General features: G+C 39.8%; 1 protein-coding gene across 1 annotated transcript; it reads left to right on the top strand.

Moving 5' to 3' along the window:
- The first annotated feature begins 227 nt into the window (after nucleotides 1-227).
- Nucleotides 228-15,065, top strand: cers2a (ceramide synthase 2a). The gene is made up of 11 exons (XM_061060346.1): nucleotides 228-580; nucleotides 6,873-7,046; nucleotides 7,175-7,292; nucleotides 7,512-7,630; nucleotides 8,599-8,656; nucleotides 8,918-8,968; nucleotides 9,073-9,165; nucleotides 9,965-10,093; nucleotides 10,425-10,531; nucleotides 11,831-11,984; nucleotides 13,337-15,065. The coding sequence occupies exons 2-11, from the start codon at nucleotides 6,874-6,876 to the stop codon at nucleotides 13,481-13,483; spliced, it is 1,149 nt and encodes a 382-aa protein (XP_060916329.1). The 5' UTR covers nucleotides 228-580; nucleotide 6,873; the 3' UTR covers nucleotides 13,484-15,065.
- The last annotated feature ends 5,852 nt before the right edge of the window (nucleotides 15,066-20,917 follow it).

Here is a 20,917-nt window from a genome sequence, read left to right as displayed (position 1 = left end):
ATTTCTCCCAACATTTATTTATTTATTTATACTTCAGTCATTTTTTTGTCCCTCATATGGTCCAACACTGAAAACCCAAATATTTACCTCTGAAATGTATTGGAGAGGATGTATAAAGTTTATTTGAATGGAAATAAGGTATTTCCCTCCTGTGGCACTAAGCACTCCTCATACAGGGAAGAGGCGCATGTCACTTTAAATAGCCTGCTCCCCCGCCAGCTCCACTTTTAACATACTGCCATATTATCCACTACATCCGTCCAATTGAATTACCCGGCTGCAGACCAACAAGCCGAGGTCTGCTTTGATAACTAAACTCAGTCGGAAAGGGAAAAAACGTAACATATTTTTTTAACCTCGTAAAGTAGGAGTTTTTGCGAGAAAGTGCGACACAGGTTTTTCCTCCCGAGAATGTGTCGAAACCGTGGTTAACTAGAGAAAACGATCAACAAGTTGGAGTCCCTTCGATGGAGAGAACTACATGAAATCCCCTGAACTTCAACACGCAGAGGACAAGCAGCCGTACAGAGAGCGTTTAGAGACGAGGCTACTTCCCCGCACACACACAGTGAAACAGAAGGTAAGTTACCGTTAAGTTATGATGCGTTCACGTCTGTTAGCTACGTTTGTAAAAACCGCTGTTCCGACTCCGTTAGAGCCGTAAATGAAGGACTTCTCTCCGGGAAGACACACCGGGCTGTTGTTTTTAGACACAAACGTGAACCTTATCCTCTCATGGGGATTTATGTGAGGTTTTATCCGCGGGATAGGCTTTAAACTCTGTACTTTAAACTCTCACTGGAGCTAACAGGCCTCGTCCTGGTGTCGCTGATGTTTGTTTAGCAGCTCCGCGATGTGAGAGCAGGTCATTAAAAACAACAAGAATAGACAACAAGGCACAACAATCGCTTGTAAAAAAAAAAAAAAAAAAAACAGAAGTGAAAACAAACCGAAAAACGACCATGTTTACCTGTTACGGAAAAAAAAATGCGTAAAGAAAGTTTTCAAACGTAAATTGGAGTTCGCAAGGGAAAGTTGGCCTTACCACGTCTGATTCATCAAACGTGGAGTTTTGTATCTCTCTGTTATCACACTTTGAAAATAGGTTTAGTAAGTATGGTGTTAGCAAACTTGTTCAAAGCTCCATCTCGCTGTCTGTTCCGCTATGTCCGGGAGACTCCCCGCTTGCGCCATCATGCACTGAACCACTCCCTGCTGCACTACGCAAACAGCGTACAGAGCTGTGACAGACACTAACTACATAGATAGATAAATACTTTATTGATCCAGAGGGAAATTCAAAGCATCCAGTAGCAGGTTACAAAGACGTACATGACATGAAACATTTGTTACAACTTAACCAAAAAACAGACCCCCCCCTCCCTCCCATACATATATATTAACCTGAAAAAAAGATTTAAAGAATCCCCCTAGATGAATCAAACTTAAACTGTGCAATTAAAAATAGACTTATACAAGAAATGTACATAACCCGTGCAGGGATAAAAAATATATGTGACATTTAAACAAGAATCTATAAACAGTTGAGGGAAAAAAAATCTGTAATTAGACCTGAATATAAAAAATAAAAAAGTGTTGACCTTCTGAAGCTGTGTAGTTTATATATGTACAGCAATGTTTAAAAAAGCAGATAGTGCAAAATTATCAATAACAGGCAGTGCAAACATTAAATTAAAGGTGCTGTTTAAGTTATTGAGGTGATCATTAAAGTGTCCAACTAGGGGCTGACTCTTGGGACAGCTGTGCAGATGGGAAGTGGAAAAAGGAAGATTTAGTCCAAGTGTGTGCTTTCCCCCTGCCATAACCCCGAGGTGTTGTACAGACGTATGGCCAGGGGGACAAAAGAGTTCTTAAGTCTGTCTGTGGATACTACAAAACCTTTGACCTTTGACCTCTATCCTAATGTTGAAATGAGACAGTGGCCTCGTCAGTTATCATGGAGGAACCAGGAGTGCCTGACTTGTGTAAGGCATTGTTTTGTCTTCGTATGTTCTTTACACACATCAACATCACTAACTTATATTAGATTGTCTTTGCAGTGTGAAGTGAACAACATTCATCAGCCTCTTTCCTTCAAGGTGTACGTTCACATAAAGTCCTGAGCAGTACTACTTGGCTCTAATGGTGTCATCAAAGTTATCGTGGCCTGGGCTTGAGCCTTTGACAGTTACATAGTGCCTCAGGGAGTTTTCTTGGAAACAAACATAAGCTATATTTACCTTAAGTCTTACTCACTAAACCCACTGCTTGCCAGGCCTCGGCCCTTTGAATCATGCTTTGTTTGCAGTGTCTACTAGTTTGTAGTGTTTTATTTCTTCTCAGCCCTTTTTGCCCATTTGTGTACACTGATGGAATGACATTAAGTTATTATCAGGATATAGTCGGCCCTGTGCTTGTGCATGTAGTCAAACACTAAACATGTTGACCTTTTAGAAAAAGTCTAAACTGGAGGTGTGGTAGTAACAATGCAGGAGGTGTATTACAGGAAGTAATCGTGTGTTTTGGAGTCTAATCCATATTATGGGCACAGAGTTTGATCGTCTTATTTGTTTTATTGAAGTGCAATACAGAATCACTGGTTTATCACTTTATCCCTTCAAAAGAATAGACTGTTAACCTTATAAAGAGCAGAGGAAGCATCCTATTTTCAAGATCAGATGGTAACCTAGATATCATACAGGAAGAGCTTAGAAAATGAGTAATTATATGAATATAATGGATATATTATAATATACTAAACAATGCATAGATCTAAAGCGTACAGATCCATTGAAGATAACATTGACAGTAGAAGAGGCCCAAGATGGTAAGGGAGGATAAAACAATTAATTGCATATAACAAACAATTATAAAGCAATCGGGCTGTTTGTGGAGATGTTAACAGTCGTTCTACAGTACTTGATGTTGCTGAACTTTGAAGAGGAAAATGTGAATCACTATGAAGAAGTGGACGTGAACTAACTCGTCTTGGTATCTCTCCAAGAACAACACTAAACCATTGATGCTCCTGCTGTGCACTTTGGTCTTTCTAAAGAAAAACTGTCCTGGATTTGCTTATATGTCAGCTTTGAGTGAGTGGCACTGGGTTCAATGATAAAGTCCTGCTAAAGTCAATGTTAGTCAACCTAAGAACAGATGCAGGATAATACTACAGTCATTTGAATACAGACAATATGTCCCAGATTCATAAATAATGTCGGCATAGTCTGTTGTTCTATGTCCAAGTGGAACAGAATATGTTGACTCCTTTTAGGATCCAAAATATGATTTTTAAATTGTAGAAGGTTTACGCTAAACTCCTCGCACTAGTCTACTTTTGTTATTTGTTACAGTTTATGCTAATTATTACAACAGTTGCTTGGCTATCAAAACAAAAAGGAAGTTTACTTTAGCTTGCAGCAGTTGCACCTATTGAACGAACATTATAATCCCTAATGGCACAAATCAACACCTGAGGGCACAGGGAGGTTTACTGTGTAGGACCTGCACACACGCTACATCTGGTTTGGGACGTTTCTTGGTTTGCTCTCGTGTTGAAACAGATCATTTTCAGGCACAGAAAAAAAAAAGTGCTTTAAGAATTGGGATATACCTGAGAACTTTTATAGCCCCAAGGTGTGTGTGTGTGTGTGTGTGTGTGTGTGTGTGTGTGTGTGTGTGTGTGTGTGTGTGTGTGTGTGTGTGTGTGTGTGTGTGTGTGTGTGTGTGTGTGTGTGTGTGTGTGTGTGTGTGTGTGTGTGTGTGTGTGTGTGTGTGTGTGTGTGTGTGTGTGTGTGTGTGTGTGTGTGTGTGTGTGTGTGTGTGTGTGTGTGTGTGTGTGTGTGTGTGTGTGTGTGTGTGTGTGTGTGTGTGTGTGTGTGTGTGTGTGTGTGTGTGTGTGTGTGTGTGTGTGTGTGTGTGTGTACACCACAATCACATAATTCAAGCAAAGACTGAATGTAAACATGAGCTTGTGGTAGATTTCTGACATGAAAGTTAGAGGGAGCAGGTTGACCTGAACCCACACACTGATAAACTTCATAGACTGGATAGTTGATGTTTCACCACTGTGGTTTCAGGGTGAGACGGTCTGCCTTTTAAAGTGCAACACAGAGCCTGTTAAAGTTAGAGTGAACCTCCTCTGCCAACAAAGGCAGCCTGCAGGAGTTACTGCGCCCTCAAAATACGCTCATAGTGGGTTAAAGTCCACACACAACAGGCCTTGTTGTAAGATCTCTGTCGGGAAACGGCATACATTTCCCTTTTCAATGATTTGCTTCAGAGGGAGGTCAGGAAACTTTGACTGCAGAGATTAAGGTGCAGCAGTAACACGAGGCAATATGATGATCTCAATGTGCTGATCTGACATTGTAAAAGTCCACAGGTGACCCAGTGTTCTTTACAGAGGTGATTACAGCAGCAGTGATGTCATGCTAAGTTGTTTAACTGCAGATCTAGTTGCTGTTTCTGCACTCTGATAACAAAGCAGTAAGAATGTGCTTTGGGACCAGGTGTCCGATGTTGCTCCTCTTTAGTCAGTGCTCAACTTCAGTCCCTAATGGCCTCATGTCTACCCCTAATGGCCCTCAAAGACCTCGAGACTAGCCACAAATCTGGGAGCCGGCACATAAACACTGTGGTGCTTTGAATGAAGCAGTAAAACAGTTCTCCCTCTGTCATTAATTTTGCAAGAATGTTCTGTTGAAATAAAGTACTGATAAGAGTTCATAGTCAAGGGCAGCAACTCGGAAAAAAAGTAAACATCTTGATCATTTATGGACTGTGCGAAATAATTCTCAAGATGAGAAGGTGAAAACGAAAATGTAAACCTCATGGTGGCACTACACAAAAACATGTGTCTAGGGAATTCATCTGCTGTAGGCCTGCTGCAGGATAAGATGGAAATGTTTGACCGGCAGTAACACCGTTTGATATTGACTTGCAATAAACACATTGTGATGTATGCATTTTAGTTCTCACTATCAGTTTATAAACTGGACTTTTGTCCTGTGGTTCCACATGCTCATCAGTATTGCACTTGCCATCAAAGTGGTGCAAACTAATCTGAAGGGAGTTAAGGATAAGGATAAACTTTACTGTCCCCTGAGGGAAATTTTCAAACAGTGCAATACAACGCCGCGAACACAAGTAACTGATGCCCCCGTCAAACAATGGCACAATAACCACAATGAGACAGAGAGGAAAACAAGGCAGACCACACTGACACAGGATGTCGCCTTCAAAATGACATGGAAGTTACATTTACTAGCTTGCATTGCACCATGCCCTGTATTGCTGCACCCTCCTATTCAACCACTTATCATATCTTGCATCAAGTAATAGTAAAAGAATGACCATGTGCCCAAGATAAAGTATCAACAAGTAGCAGATGTACAGTAGCAGCTTTTACCACATTAGTTAAAAAGCACTAACAAGAATAACTTGGTAAATAAATTCAGCATGGCTGTTGTTTGCTTTTTTTTTAAACATTTGTTCAGTTGTGGTTTTTATTGTCTATTTATTTATTCTCTCCTTATTGTTTTCTCTGTTTTATTGCTTTTCTCCCTATCTTAATTATTTTCCTTTCAAAAGCCTCCTGACGGGTGTTGAGAACTAGCATGCATGCTAAAACACTTAAACAATGCATCTGGTTCGTCCAATGTATCCGTGATGTCCATGCCAAACAAAGTCTATTATTATAGAGATTAGAGTGGAAATGACCAGCTCGGTGTAAAGTACAGAAATTCACTAGAAATCTTGCTCAAGAGATTATCAGCAACAGGCATGTAAATTGAGCAATTTCCTTTTGCCTGCACAGATGTTGCTTATTAAATGAGAACTTATTAAATTGCGTAAGAAACAGCAGGACAGCTTCTATGTAAAAGGTTGTACAAACACATCTTTTTTTTGTGTGGTAGGTGCTTTTTTTTTTTTTTTTTTTTTTTTTTTAAAAGATCTATTTTGGGCTTGTTTGCCTTTATTTAGTAGATAGGACAGAGTAGGAAACTGGGCAGAGAGAGTGGTGGGGAATGAGGGCAGGGGTCGAGGGTGGAGTCCAACCTGGGCTGCCCACTTTGAGGACCATAGCCTCTGCACATGGAGCGTGCAGCAATACAACTAGCCAACCAGTCTCATTAATGTTAAGAGTTCTCATGCTTTTTGGAGAGTTATATCATGGTAACTGTTGGAAATGCCCCTGAAATCAATCCCTGCATAGTGCACAATATTTCCTCTTCATGAGTTATATTAGAATCCAAATTCTGAGTATGAAGACGTATCCACTATAAAATGCCTTAAGCTACCCATTTTACAGTGAAGATAAAAAAATAGCTGATGAGCATCTGAAATCTTAATTAGCGGCTCACTATTGAGTAAACTAAGGAGCATCCATTCAAAGAGACTCTGAAAGACCTGGATACATGTGTGATGTCAGACATGTGATGAGGAGGAGTTAAAGTTGTCGTTCAAGACTGGTAAAAGAAATGACTAACTAAAGTCCAGATTAGAGCTCAACATGAATTCTAACAGGTTTTTTAAAAGATGTGTCCAGCACAAGAAAAGCCTCTCTTCATCATCCCTCTTTTCAGCTGTAACAGGAAGTGGCCAGATACAGTTGCCTGTTGCAGATGCCCAGAGAGATTAATCGCCTCCAATCAATACTAATTTTCTCTCGGCTCTTTCGGTTTCCACGTCTTCCTCTCAGGATATTGTCACAGCTGAGTGGGTTTCTAAATTGATCTAATAGAAAATCTGAAACGAAGATCACAGAGCAGACAGTTTTTTTTTTTTTTTTTTGGGATACTTCTTAGTTTCCTTCCACATGATACAAAACAAGCCCATCAAATCTCTTTTCCTTCTCTGTTTGTGTTCAGGATGTTGTCTCGTGTGTATGAGCTGATATGGGCAGACTGGATCTGGTTTCCTGAAGGCCACGGCTGGGCTGATCTGACTGACCACGACGATGTAGTCTTCCCTAAACCAAGGGACCTCTGGGCCACCATACCCATTGCCCTTTGCTTCTTGGTCATCAGACAGATATTTGAGAGGTGACTCATCACTAAAAGTCCTTTTCTATGCACCTCACTACCTTTCAGATTTTTCTTGTTTCTTCCTTTGAAGTATAAAAATGATTCATAAGCAATATTTTCCCTTACTTGTGATTTTCTCTTTCCAGGACGGTAGCGACTCCTCTCGCCTCCCTGCTGGGAGTGAGTGACAAGAAGCGTGTTTGTGCTTCTCCAAATCCTGTCCTGGAGTCTTTTTTCTGCAGCACATCAAAGCATCCCACACAGGTAACTATCCTGCATGCGTTAGCAAAGCAGAACTGCCTCTCATACATATTGTGTGTCCTCTGGGAGCAAGAGCAGCTTGGGACTGATCACAGAATGCACAGATGTTTTGAGAATGAAAGAAACGTCATGTGACCAGTCAACTGCCAATCGTTTTAAGACTTCAAACATCAAACTTAGTACTGACTCTTTCCACTTTCCTTGTCCTGCCTTTGTTGTCAGAGCTCCATAGAGAGTTTATGTAAACAGACGGACTTTTCAGTGCGACAGGTCCAGAGGTGGTTCAGGCGGCGGAGGAACCAGGAGCGGCCGAACAAGCTCAAAAAGTTTCGGGAAGCGAGGTAGCTGCACAACCCAAACGCAAACCTTTATCTCTGTTATCTTTCATACCAATCTGTGTGTTTTAAGAGCTGCCTCCAAACCAGAAAGGAGATGTTTGGAAAAAAAATCCTCTTTTTACATTTTTTTATATATATGTTTAATTGTCAGTTTAGAGTTTTGCAGAGAGCATGATGTGCTGCAACAAATTTAAGATACTTCCAAAGCAAAAGTACAGTACAGCCAGGGGTCCAGGTGCCAAAAAGAAAAAGTTTCACAAAATTAGAACAACAATAAAAAAGCTGCACGGCTGATTTTTCACATCTGGTAAACATACACAACTTTGGATGACTGCATAAATGGACGTGGTTCAAATCTAAGATTTCTGCAGCTATAGTGTTCACTGTTGCTGAAAACTTTCAGCATTATGCACTTCTGTACACGTTTCTACTGCTGAACATCAAAAAAGATTGAAATATTCTGTATCTGGTACACTGATTTCATCAAATGAATACCGGAGTTCAACTGTGACGCCCACGTACTGGGAGCAAGCATGACTCGCATACGTCCGTTGCAAAAGAATGTGCAGAGATAGGAGGATACATGCTGTACATTCACACCATAAACCGTTGAAAACTGAAAAACACATTGACAGTAATCCAGATGTTTCCTATCAACCGTCAGAGTGTTTTCCTCCCACTGGGAGTTTATCTAAGGTGAATTCCAGTGACAGAATTTCAATGGGGTTGTTTTTAAGTGTTAGTGTGTTTATCATTCCCTTGTTATTTGAAGTAATAAGTTAAACACAAAAAGTGACAAAACTGTCCCACAGTGCTCAGGTTGATGCTTTAAGACACTCACATGAGCACAGTTGTTGTTTTTCTCCTCTTTACTTTTCCACATGTGTCTACCTTAAGAACATTGTTTCTGTGTTTTTGGAAATGTTTAGACTAAAATAGAATTTACTGAGTTGCTATGTTGTCTCTTACAGTTGGAGATTTACCTTTTACCTTGTTGCTTTCTTTGCTGGCCTGGCTGCCCTTATCGATGTGAGTACTATGACACAATCTGGTTGGCACTCATAACTAGAATTGTATTTATTGACTCTGTTTGTAAATGTTGTCACCCTGGGAGGATGATTTTTTTTTTTGCTGCATGCTAAACGCACAAGTCACAAAGTCAAGAAATGTAGGACAGTTGGATGCCAGACAAACAGTGCTTCCCACTCTGTTGTTCTTTGTGCAGTAGAGTGCTTGTGGTGTTTTGTTGAACACTCAATCTTCATTAATATTGAGCATCTCTCTCCTCAGAAACCATGGTTCCACGATATGAAGCTGATGTGGGACGACTTCCCAAAAATGGTGCGTCTGTTATTACATATTAAAATACCTTCCCCTAACAGTTCTTTCAATCCTTTCTTCACAAGATTACAAACTAAAGGGGGAAAATGTTTCTTCTCTTACAGCCGCTGTTGCCTTCACAGTACTGGTACTACATGATCGAGTTGGGCTTCTATATCTCGCTGCTTTTAAGCGTAGCCTCGGATATCAAACGTAAGGTAAGTGATACAGGCCTTTCTCCTTAACTGTATTATCTCTGGGCTTTGAACCCCCTCAGAAACCATCCCATCAAAAGAGATCACTCACTGAAAATAATGAGAATGATCTGTTATGTTGGAAGTGTATTTTGAGGTTTTGGATATTGATTAGCTCCCTTTAAGATGCCCTGGCTTTATGCATCGTATTGAGTGAAGCTGTCGGCATTTAAAATGCCATTAAAGATAATGTTAAACTGCACTCATCCACATCCACTCAAGTGGAGTAAAGTCTAAACTAAGCCGTGTGTGTGCGTGTGCGTGTGTGTGTGTGTGTGTGCAGACGGGGATGCTGCATGTGTTGCTGCAGTTAATATGTGACCGGAGCTCTGTCAGGAGACAGACATTTATTGAACAGGTCTACACATTGTAAAAGGTGGCCTTCAAGCCTGTGACAAATCTGTGAGGCGTTCTCTGTGCCAGATTTAGTTTTATAACTGCAGCTTACATGAATGCAGGGAGTTAAATCTTTAAAACCAAAACAATGGTTTTCTAGACTCCTTGTGTTGAAATCAGCCCTCCTAATGTGGGGATTGATTTAGTAAGTTTCTGCTCAGTTCCATTTTCTTTACCCACTTGATGTGGGTTTGGTTTGTTTTTAGAACCACTGTTTAGTCTGTTTTGTGTGGTGAGTTAATAATTTGTAGTATCATCAGACACCCCTCTTTGATCAGTGACCAATCTTTACAGCTGGATCAATAAGTGACACAACATTGTTGGATTTTGTTTCCACTCCCCCCCCCCCCCCCCTCCTTTCTTGCAGGATTTCAAAGAGCAGATAATTCACCATATAGCCACCATCTCCCTCATCAGTTTCTCCTGGCTGGTCAACTACATCCGGGGAGGAACTCTGGTCATGTTAGTGCATGATTCCTCTGACTATCTGATGGAGGTAAGACATGCTGATAGCGTCCTCGCGTGGCAGGAAAAAAATGGCTTAAATGAATCACATTTGGTTTATGTTTTTGTTTAACACACACTTTGTTGTTATAAGCTCATTGTAGGATTAATACTTGATTAAAAATAAAAAAGTGGAGTAGATTATGATCACATAAATGTGCTGCCCTCCCCCCTGTCTTAATAACGGTTAGCATTGCTTAGTAGCTGAATTGTTATGATGATGTTCTAACATGTGTACAACTCACCGTCTGCCCCCTAGAGGCAAATAAGGGGAACTTTTCAAATTCAGATTTGAACTCTAATCACTGTGTCCCTCATTCCAGTCAGCCAAAATGTTCAACTATGCAGGTTGGAGGAAAACCTGCAACTTCATCTTCACCCTGTTCGCTGCAGTTTTCATCTTCACCCGCCTTGTCATCCTCCCCTTCTGGTAAAAACTCTGACTGTTTGATCAGAATTACTGCAACTGTTCTGACTCACGAATAACAATGTGGGAAATCTGTGCAAAATTGGTGCCATGTTTTGGCTTTCTTTGCACATATTTAGTACAAGTACAACAACACAAACACAGTTATGCAGAATGTAAAAAAACCTTATTTTACAGTTTCTTAAAAACACTTTTCATGTTTTGCTCAGGCTCAAAAGCTGCCGTATAGAAAGAGATGATAATGTAATAAAGGCTGATGGATGATTTTCACATAAGCCTCATACCAATAGTTCTATTTTTTATTGTCAACAAATCCAATGAAAAGGCCAACACTTACATGCATTTATTCTCAACAATAAGTGTTTATCTCTGGATACAAAGTTTGTAACGTCTTATTCCTCTGTGTCAAATGTTGTCTAAAAACATAGAATAGAGTAGTCCGTATCATCATAATGATCAGCATGAATATTTTGAATATCCTACATACATGGACCTGACTTCTGTGTCAAATGAGTATTAATGCGTTTCTGAAAAGAGTCCCAAACAAATCCACTTAATATCCAGCTGGAGTAATGTTTTTTTAAAGATTTATTTTTGGGCTTTCTGTGCCTTTATTGCAGAGATAGGACAATGGATAGAGTCAGAAATCAGGGAGAGAGAGAGTGGGGAATGACATGCGGGAAAGGAGTCACAGGTTGGAATCGAACCCCCCAGCTTGAGTAATGTTTAACATAGATGGGATTGGACAGTCAGAAAGGAAATATGAACTTGTTTGATTTATTCTTTTTATGGGTTTGTTGACAAAGAGGAAAAGCTCGTCAAAACACTCATCGTCGTTTTTACACAATATTTCTTCTACTACTGGATACACCACATTCATGCTATGCTGCCGCCCACTATGACATGCCTTCACTCAACAAATCCTGAGAAAAAATGGTTGTACATCGGAGGGTGTTTAGAACATGCTCTCCCTGCTTGCAGCTGGTTACAAAGACAGAATTTTATCAGTAAACCAAAAAAAATCCATGAGGTTAAAGCCGTGTCAGAATAACTTGTTTGCTTGTTTTAATTTTAAGCAAAATGCTTTCCTGCACATATCAACATACAGGTAGTAAGTTTAGACATTCACTGATTCATTTTGCACAGATTTCATGCAATTAGTTTAAATTGTTTGTACTTTTCTGTAAATGCAACAACAGACACATTGTGTGACGGTCCTGGCGCCTCTCAAAAGGGCTTTTGATGGTGAGTGTAGGTGGCTCTGACTGGACTCTCTGTTCTGCCTTTGTCCTCTCGTCTCAGGATCATATACACGACGTGTGTGTACCCCCTGACCCTCTACCCTCCCTTCCCCGGTTTCTACTTCTTCAACGGACTGATGCTCGTGCTGCAGGTTCTGCACATCTTCTGGGCCGCACTTATCCTGCGCATGGTCGTCAAGTTCCTGCCTGGCAAAGTATGCACCATCACTTTAAGCACCATCACTTTAAGCACCATCACTTTAAGCAGCATCACTTTATGCACCATCACTTTAAGCAGCATCACTTTCACTTTATGCACCATCACTTTATGCACCATCACCTTATGCACCATCACTTTCACTTTATGCACCATCACCTTATGCACCATCACTTTAAGCAGCATCACTTTATGCACCATCACTTTAAGCAGCATCACTTTATGCACCATCACTTTAAGCAGCATCACTTTCACTTTATGCACCATCACTTTATGCACCATCACCTTATGCACCATCACTTTCACTTTATGCACCATCACTTTATGCACCATGACTTTATGCACCATCACTTTCACTTTATGCACCATCACTTTATGCACCATCACTTTAAGCAGCATCACTTTGTGCACCATCACTTTATGCACCATCACTTTATGCACCATCACTTTATGCACCATCACTTTAAGCAGCATCACTTTCACTTTATGCACCATCACTTTATGCACCATCACCTTATGCACCATCACTTTCACTTTATGCACCATCACTTTATGCACCATCACTTTATGCACCATCACTTTATGCACCATCACTTTCACTTTATTCACCATCACTTTATGCACCATCACTTTATGCACCATCACTTTATGCACCATCACTTTAAGCAGCATCACTTTGTGCACCATCACTTTATGCACCATCACTTTAAGCAGCATCACTTTAAGCAGCATCACTTTATGCACCATCACTTTATGCAGCATCACTTTCACTTTATGCACCATCACTTTCACTTTATGCACCATCACTTTAAGCAGCATTACTTTCACTTTATGCACCATCACTTTAAGCAGCATCACTTTCACTTTATGCACCATCACTTTAAGCAGCATCACTTTCACTTTATGCACCATCACTTTATGCACATCACTTTAAGCAGCATCACTTTATGCAGCATCACTTTCACTTTATGCACCATCACTTTCACTTTATGCACCATCACTTTAAGCAGCATTACTTTCACTTTATGCACCATCACTTTAAGCAGCATCACTTTCACTTTATGCACCATCACTTTAAGCAGCATCACTTTCACTTTATGCACCATCACTTTATGCACATCACTTTAAGCAGCATCACTTTATGCAGCATCACTTTCACTTTATGCACCATCACTTTCACTTTATGCACCATCACTTTAAGCAGCATTACTTTCACTTTATGCACCATCACTTTAAGCAGCATCACTTTCACTTTATGCACCATCACTTTAAGCACTTTAAGTTTGTTTTTTTAACATCACATTTCACTTTAAACAAGCTTAATGAATGCCTTTTGTTTTTACCTGACAGGACATCGTAGAGGACGAGCGGAGCGACAAAGACGAGACCGACTCTGAAGACGAAGGAGAAGACGGCGAGCTTAGGGAAAAATCTAAAAATGGCCATGTGCAGAATGGCCACACTCCCCTCAACAACAACCACCGTAAGATTGACTAATGGGACCGTGAGGAGCTGGAGGGGAGGCTGTGTGAGGGAGAGTCACACGTGGCCTTCACTTGAAAGCCAAAGAACGGGGGCGTGGCATGTTGAAAGAGGCATCGGGCAGCACACACGCGCACACACACACACCTACCTGCCTTTATCCCATATCCTTTCTGAACCCCTGGATAATGATGAGACTAAAACTACGATGAAGAACCACTATGATCTGCTAAGCACCTTAGCAGCAGAGAGGTTGTCTGGTTACTCTGTATCCTCTTTTCTCCCCCTCCTCTAGCCTGGTTTTGCATTTTTGTTTGTGCTGTTGACCAAGTCACCACCTGCCTAACCTGCCTGCCTGTAGCTTTAAGTTTGTTGCTAGAAATGTTTGCAAGACATGCTGTGGTCAGGACGGGCCTTCCCTTCCTGCACAGTGAGTTAAAACCCTTCTTAGTATTACCGCTCTTAAATCAGACTGATGTTTCACTCTTAATAACCAAACAGCCGCATTGTGAGGAGGAGTCTTTTCTATGGACCTTTAATCTAATTTATTGACTGATCTTCAAGAGTTAATAATTACATTTTGCAACTTAGTTGTTGCAGCTACCATATGGTCACTTTGGGTCTTGCCAATGGAGTTGCTAAAATGTAACTGTTCCAGTAATGTTTAAAAATAATAATTAGTAAATAATATGGTTTTTAATAGTGTGAAAGAGAGCAACACGGCGATACATCGGTGCCACGTGTTGTTCAAATGTGCCTTTTGTCGGAGTATGTCTTAAGTGCTTCGCCTTTTCGGGAAGCAGAGCACACAGAAGATTGATGTTGTTCAGGTGTAAACAGATTTTTGTTTATGCATTGTATCTTATTTTTTAGTTTTTATGATTTTATTTGCTTTGTGTTGTTTTGTTTTCAGCCATGTTGACCATTTAAGTTTGGGAGCAATTTGTTTGAGAGGAGCCCAAAAACAATCAGTGACTGTTAATGGATTCTTCTTCATGGGCTGAGTCCGGAGCATTTCCATTCAGTGTTGTTCTTCCCATCCATCCAAAGATGCACTTTATGGTTAACTCCATCGATGGTCATTGATTTCATATCTTAGAAACAAGCTTAGTAATAGTGTTTGATTCACATTCAAACCTGATTTAGTTCAGAACGGTTTGGAGTATGATTTAAAGTTTGTTTTATATTTATTCTCAGAATTATTATCCACCCAAGATCTTCCTCTTTGTGTTTTTGTAAAAAAAAAAGAAAAGAAGAGTTTAATAAGAATTTAAGGAAAGAGGTAAAAATGAAACACCAAAGTTTACATTTTCTAATTGCCTTATTCAGTTTCAAGTGCCTTCATTATTTGATGTGTTAATCGTCCCTCTGTCTTGATATCTGACATCTTTGTGTCCCAACACATCCAACACTTTTTGCACTGTAACGCTCTGGGCCTAAAAAAAAAAATGCTTTATGATTGGCTCACAGCCACAGATCTCCTGCAGCTCCCTCTACAGAGCTCTGCTGAAACAGGAAGTGTTTTTATTCTGTGTTCTGTGTTCCTGAGATGTAAAATCATAATGACCATGATGATAAAAAGATAATTGTGAATGACTCTCCCGTGTTTTTCAACAGTTATTTCTTTGGTTAGAAACTGCACTGGAAAGTGTTTCGATTAGGATGTTTAAATGTTTTTTTAATCAAAATATGATGGAAATTAAGCTCTTGAAATCCTTTTTACTCTGATTTATAGCTGAACATGATTTAGAGGTTAGTTCATCAAATAGTTGTTCCACAGAATATTACATGGCAATGATCAGTTTTACAGACGTGATGGCTCCAGTTTCAGAAACAGGTACGCATGTGATAGCAATAATAATTTTATAACAGGTAAGCTTATTGTGCTATATAATGGGGTTAAAAACACAGGAATACAATCTGTTTCCCCAGTCATGATAAAGATACAGAAATCAAATCATACACACTGCAAAGAAAACAATTACCACACAAGTGGTGTAAAAAAATGTTTGCAAAAGGAAAAAAAGCTGCCACTGAAGTCTTGATCTTAAAGACATATTAACCCCCTTCTCCATCTTTTCAAACAGTCCCCTGTAGTCTAAATGAAACATCTGTGCTGTGCTTTGTTCAAAATATAACATGAATCAAGCACCAGAGGAGGTTTGTGACCCTGTATAAACCAGCTCTCTCAGAACGCTCCCTTTTGGTGTGTGTGTCTCTTTAAATGCAATGACCACCCCCCCTGAGTTTTCCCAGTAGACATCACTCCTCTGTAACGAGAATAAAAATGGCCGACCTGTGCAAAAGTTTTGTTCTAGTCTGGGTGTGGAGTCCATGGGTGGAGATATCAGGGGAGGGGAGGGGATTTTTTTTTTACCAGAATCCGACTGTGACATCACAAGGAGAGCACATTTGAAACGGCGCATTTTTCTGTGTTGTAAGACTTATACAGACCACAAACAAAGGACTGGATGGGTTTATTTCACATTTTGTGGGTCAGTAGACTCAGGTTACCCGAAAATATGTTCAGAAACACTGTAGAAGAGGATTTTATATAATATGTCCCCTGAAGAAAATGTGCTTACAACTGCTTTAAAAAAAAACATCTAAAAAAACGATTTGCAAGATTTTCCAGTAATGCGGAAAGATGCATCCCCCTCCATATTTGAATTACTCTTAAAAATGAAGGATATGTTATAATTATCCTTACAGACTTGAACCCAAATACTTTGTCACATTTGCCTGAGAAGATAAATCAAGCTGTGTTACCTGTACTATAAAGCTTGAGCTAAATAACTCCTGTGCTACATGAATCAATATTCTACTCCATGCAGAATAATTGTCTTCACTCCCTTTGATATTTTAAGGAACTATTTTATGATATATGGTGTAACTGTAGTCCAAAGCTAATGTTACTTGGTGACATATTTCAGGAGCTGATAAATGTACCTCTACTTAAAAAACACCATCCTGGGGATTTTGTATCAGAGAGGAAGTGGAGCAGACCAAGCCTGGCACGATGAGCCCCATCCATCAGTGAGTTGTTCTGAGTAGACCTGAAGGCACCATGGAGCCATTACAATATCAGGTGGCATGGTGAGTTGGCTGGCACACTTTTGGGAGGCACGGTGTTGCCAGAAAATGTTATTATAATTATCTCAAAGTTTTTAAAAAAAAAGTTGGACCTTATTCAGAGTGCTGAACTTTTTCATCCTTCTTTTTCAGAGACTAGTTCTTGTTCTTCCTTTTTCCTCTTCCACTTTCCCTCACAGGGTTTTGGCTGTGGTGTAAAAAGGCCTCCTTGGCTAATTACATATGGAGCTGGATCACTTTACCTCTACACTGTTCTTGTCACTGCCAACCTCACTGTTACAATCTCCATTTTAAAGCGGCTGGGTCAATTTCCATCCTCTACAGTTTGATTGCTAATGCATCTCCTGTTTCTCCTTCTCCTACGTCTGGACTTGCCTATCCATGCCACCCCCCACAACCCAACCCCCACCCCCTTCTTCCTCCTCCTCCTGTGTCCACTCCTCTTCCTCAAATCTTTGCCTCTCCTTTCTCATTACATCTCCCCTCCTTCTTCTGTTGCCTTCTGTTGTGTAATGAATAACCTCATTGTCGCCCAAGGTGCTTCAGTTAATTGTGGTGTGAAGACGAACTGTTGACAGCGCCGAAAGACAGGACAACAAAAGCTGTGGGGTGTTTGATTCACATGTGAACTGTGTAGACTGATATTCAATTCCTGCTTAAGTATTAATAAAGGCTTTACACGCCAGGGGGAGGTTGCAAGGTGCAAGTGTGCGCTTGTGTTTCTAGCATGTGCATACATGTGTGTGTGTGTGTGCAAGAGTTAATTTGTGGGCTGCTCATTTTTCCTGTGATGATCATGTGAAGAGAGGGGACAGTTTCAGACTTTGGTAACTGATGACTGTCTTATGTAACTCAGAGGAAGCTCAGAGGGAACAGAGACCACGATGCCATGACAGCCCCTCTAAGGTTTGGATGGGAGTCGGACAGAGTCTGCAGAAACAAACAGCTGGATCACTGTTTACAGCGCACAATGGTGAGTTGAAATTATATCTTTGAAGCTCATTTGAAGTAGTTCCTTCGTTCTTTTGAAAATTTTGTTTTGCTTGAAATTCTGTCTAATCGTTAGAATTCACTCTGACAGTATGACAATATGAACAAATAAATACAGTAGAGCTGAGCAGGATTAGTTGATGAATCCAAAATAACATATATTTAAAATTGAAGAGTGATGTTTATAATATTTTATAAACAATAAAGACAAATCATTCAGTCCTTGAACTGGTGACTTGGGTTGGGAACGGGAGGTTGCCAGTTCAAGTCACGTTGTGGACCAAATATGGAAGTTGGTCTGGTAGCTGGAGGGGTGCCAGATCACTTCCTGAGCACTGTCCGTGTGCCCTTGAGCAAGGCACTGAACCCCCAACTGCTTAGGGGCGCTGTCGGGGACATCGCCTCACTCTGACATCTCTTCATTAGTGCATGTCCACAGGATCCTGCATGTGCATGTGTTTTAACCTGTATGCAGCATGTCTCAACAACAGAGTGAAAAAAAAGTCAAACCTTAAGGATTAATAAAGTACACCCTCTTCTTTTTTTCTTCTTCATTCAAGTCAATTTTCAAGCAACTCTATCAGAAGAGCTTCTAAAATAAATTTGACCATTAGCCTTGTTTTCTGTGTTGTGTTCAGAATGACTCAGTTTTTAAAGTGAAGTCATTTCATACAGTACCTTGGCTTCCCAGGATGTTGAAATTCTTATATAACAGATGAAATTAGCTTAAATTGAGTTATTAATAAAGTCTGAAGATTAATCAGTGATGCAATCAGTCATCTGTGTGCTGAAAAGTTGAACAACATTTTCACTGTAACAGGGTGGCTCTTTAGTCGACGTGTCAAATTGATTTAGACCTTAAAATAGGAACCAATAAAGGAGAACTCAAATGTTTTAAAAGTCAAAGTCATGTGTTTAGAAAATGCAGAACCATTTGTGGTTTCAGAAGGAGGTGCTTTAAGTTCATAAATTGCCTTAAGTGATGTCACCTGAGTCAGGGCTGACTACAAAATTGAAGAGGGAAATATCTTGAGTTATGGAGGTAGACTCTTTACAGCATTTCTTCATCTGGATTCAGACTAGTGGCTAAAGGCTTCATTAGCTTTAGCTTATAAGATTATAAGAAGAATTTGAGGTTTAAGAAGAGATTGAATGCGTTGCTACACTGGTAGAGACATCTTTCATGATGACTACTACTTGTTTTGGAGGGTTTTTGAGTTTACTTTTTTTTGGGTTAAAAGTTAATGACCTGAACCATTTCATACATTCGATTCAATAATTTGCTTCTTTTTTTTTTTGCTGGCAAACAGGATGCTCACATTTAAGTAATAAGAGTTATGTGCACTTAGAAGCATGCTTTAACTTATTTTATCTTTGTCTGTACTTTCATTTTGTCTTCTGGCATCAAGTCACCACCATCCTAAAAGAGCGAGAGCACCTGCCTGTCCTAACTCTGAGGACGTGGTGCTGAAAAGCCAAAGAGAAGATACAGTTCAAGAGGGATCAACAGTCTTCCTCGCCCACATGGACCAGGCTCCTCACCCTGCGTTGCCGTTTGAGGTGGATGTGGATCTGGGTTTCGCTCTCTTCTTCCTCGTCATCCTGTGCTTCTTCCTGCTGGTGACTGTGGTGCGCTGCGCTCAGACTGTGATGGATCCTTACGGCTCCATCTCCACCTCCACCTACCAGGAGGAGCAGATCACATGACAAAGAGGACGTACTCTCATCACTTTAGAAAGACATATTTGACACCATGCAGTCCCAAATGGAAACAACATGTCGTCATTACACTTTTATTGTAATGTGCGTTAGGTTGTGATGGGACATGATACTGCAAAGCTGAAGTGATGAGAGATCTTAAAGATCCTCTTTGTGAGAGGAAATATTGGGACTTAAGTGCTCAGACAGAGCACAGAACAGAACTGAGACTCAACTCGACGAAAGTTGATACAGTTTGAATTTTTAATTTTACAATCAGGATCGGAACAAACTTTATAAATGACATTGCTTTTTTAAACGTTTTTTATTGGAGATGTTGTAGCCCATATGTTTTTTTTTAAATGTAGGGGTCAATAAACAGCTAACAGCTAATAATATAACACATTAATAGGGAATATATTGTTTAACAACTTGTTGAGTCAGCCTTTATATACTTCAATTGTTCTTTTCAATTAGAATAGAATAGAATAGAATAGATGTTTATTGCCATCTGCACAGGTACAGGACAGTACAGGTACATTGGAATTTTTGTGCGTTTCTCCCTGAGTCAGCTTCTACAAAAAAAAAGTTACAATTATATATAAAATAGAAATAAAGAGTACAAAAGTACAAAAAATAAATAAGAGTTGTAGTAAGAGCTAAGTAAATTAAAATAAACTGTACAGAAGCTATACACTGTATCAAAGCAAATATATAATACAAAAAAATAACAAAGGGGACAATTACATGAAGAAGGGTAAAAATAACTTGTTGAAAAGGTAGGAAAGAAGATGTTTTGTCTTGGTAGAGATTAGTAGGCTAGGAACCAGGTATAACCCTCACAAAATGTTATGAAAAATTATTATTTTTAAGCAATTCATGTCCATTGTCACTGTCTCATGTCTATTAATAAAACTTCATACATTTCTAATCTGCAACTTGAGCTGAAGATGACCTTTGAAACTTGATTATCACACTTTCTGCGGCCTTACTTCATACACTTCAAATCAGAGAGAAGTGAATTCTCAGTCCCCAGCCTACCAGGTGGGGTAGCATGTCCGTACATATGTGTTCTGCTTTTACTGCAATCTAAAGAAGAACATGACGAGGGAGATTTATTACAGAGGAGATTTTTTGTGTGAGTTTTTTGAGAACTATAGCTTGAAATACAAGTTCCTGAACCTGATTGTGCTATTTTCCCTTATGTTTCAGGATGCTCTGGGCCACGTTTTATACTTGAATGACTATAGATGCAGCAATTGATTTTTACAACTTGATTTGTGAATTTACATTATCTTTACCCAAGCATTCTTTAAAGGGGTTTTTGGGCCCCTAAGACCAAATGCCCCTGAATTGAAAGTCTTCATTCTCAACTTGTGATTGCTCAAGGTATGGGCTTACTAAAAATCTAATGGAAAAAGGGTAGCAAAAACATCACCAAGGACTTAACTGACTCTTTGCAAAGAACTTGACTGACTCATCACCCTGTAGGAAGTGCAATGTAGAAAAGAGAGACTGAGGGACATGGTGGTAAACATTGGAAATGAGGGGATATTTGAAGTTCTACTAGAAACAAGGGAGGCGTATTGAAATGTTATTGATGTAATAAACGAAATAAGGTTAATATACAGTATAAAGAGAAACAGACACCACTTTGAAAAGTCGTGA

Source organism: Labrus mixtus, chromosome 16 (genome assembly GCF_963584025.1).
Source record: "Labrus mixtus chromosome 16, fLabMix1.1, whole genome shotgun sequence".
Taxonomy (NCBI): domain Eukaryota; kingdom Metazoa; phylum Chordata; class Actinopteri; order Labriformes; family Labridae; genus Labrus; species Labrus mixtus.
The sequence above is the reverse complement of the archived record's forward strand: the minus strand, read 5'-3'. Positions and strand labels throughout refer to the sequence as shown.

Coding starts and splice junctions, on each gene's coding strand:
- cers2a (XM_061060346.1), top strand. CDS start 6,874: ATGTTGTCTCGTGTGTATGAGCTGATATGGGCAGACTGGATCTGGTTT. Junction 7,631..8,598: donor AAAAAGTTTCGGGAAGCGAG/GTAGCTGCACAA, acceptor TGTCTCTTACAG/TTGGAGATTTACCTTTTACC. Junction 10,094..10,424: donor CCTCTGACTATCTGATGGAG/GTAAGACATGCT, acceptor CCCTCATTCCAG/TCAGCCAAAATGTTCAACTA.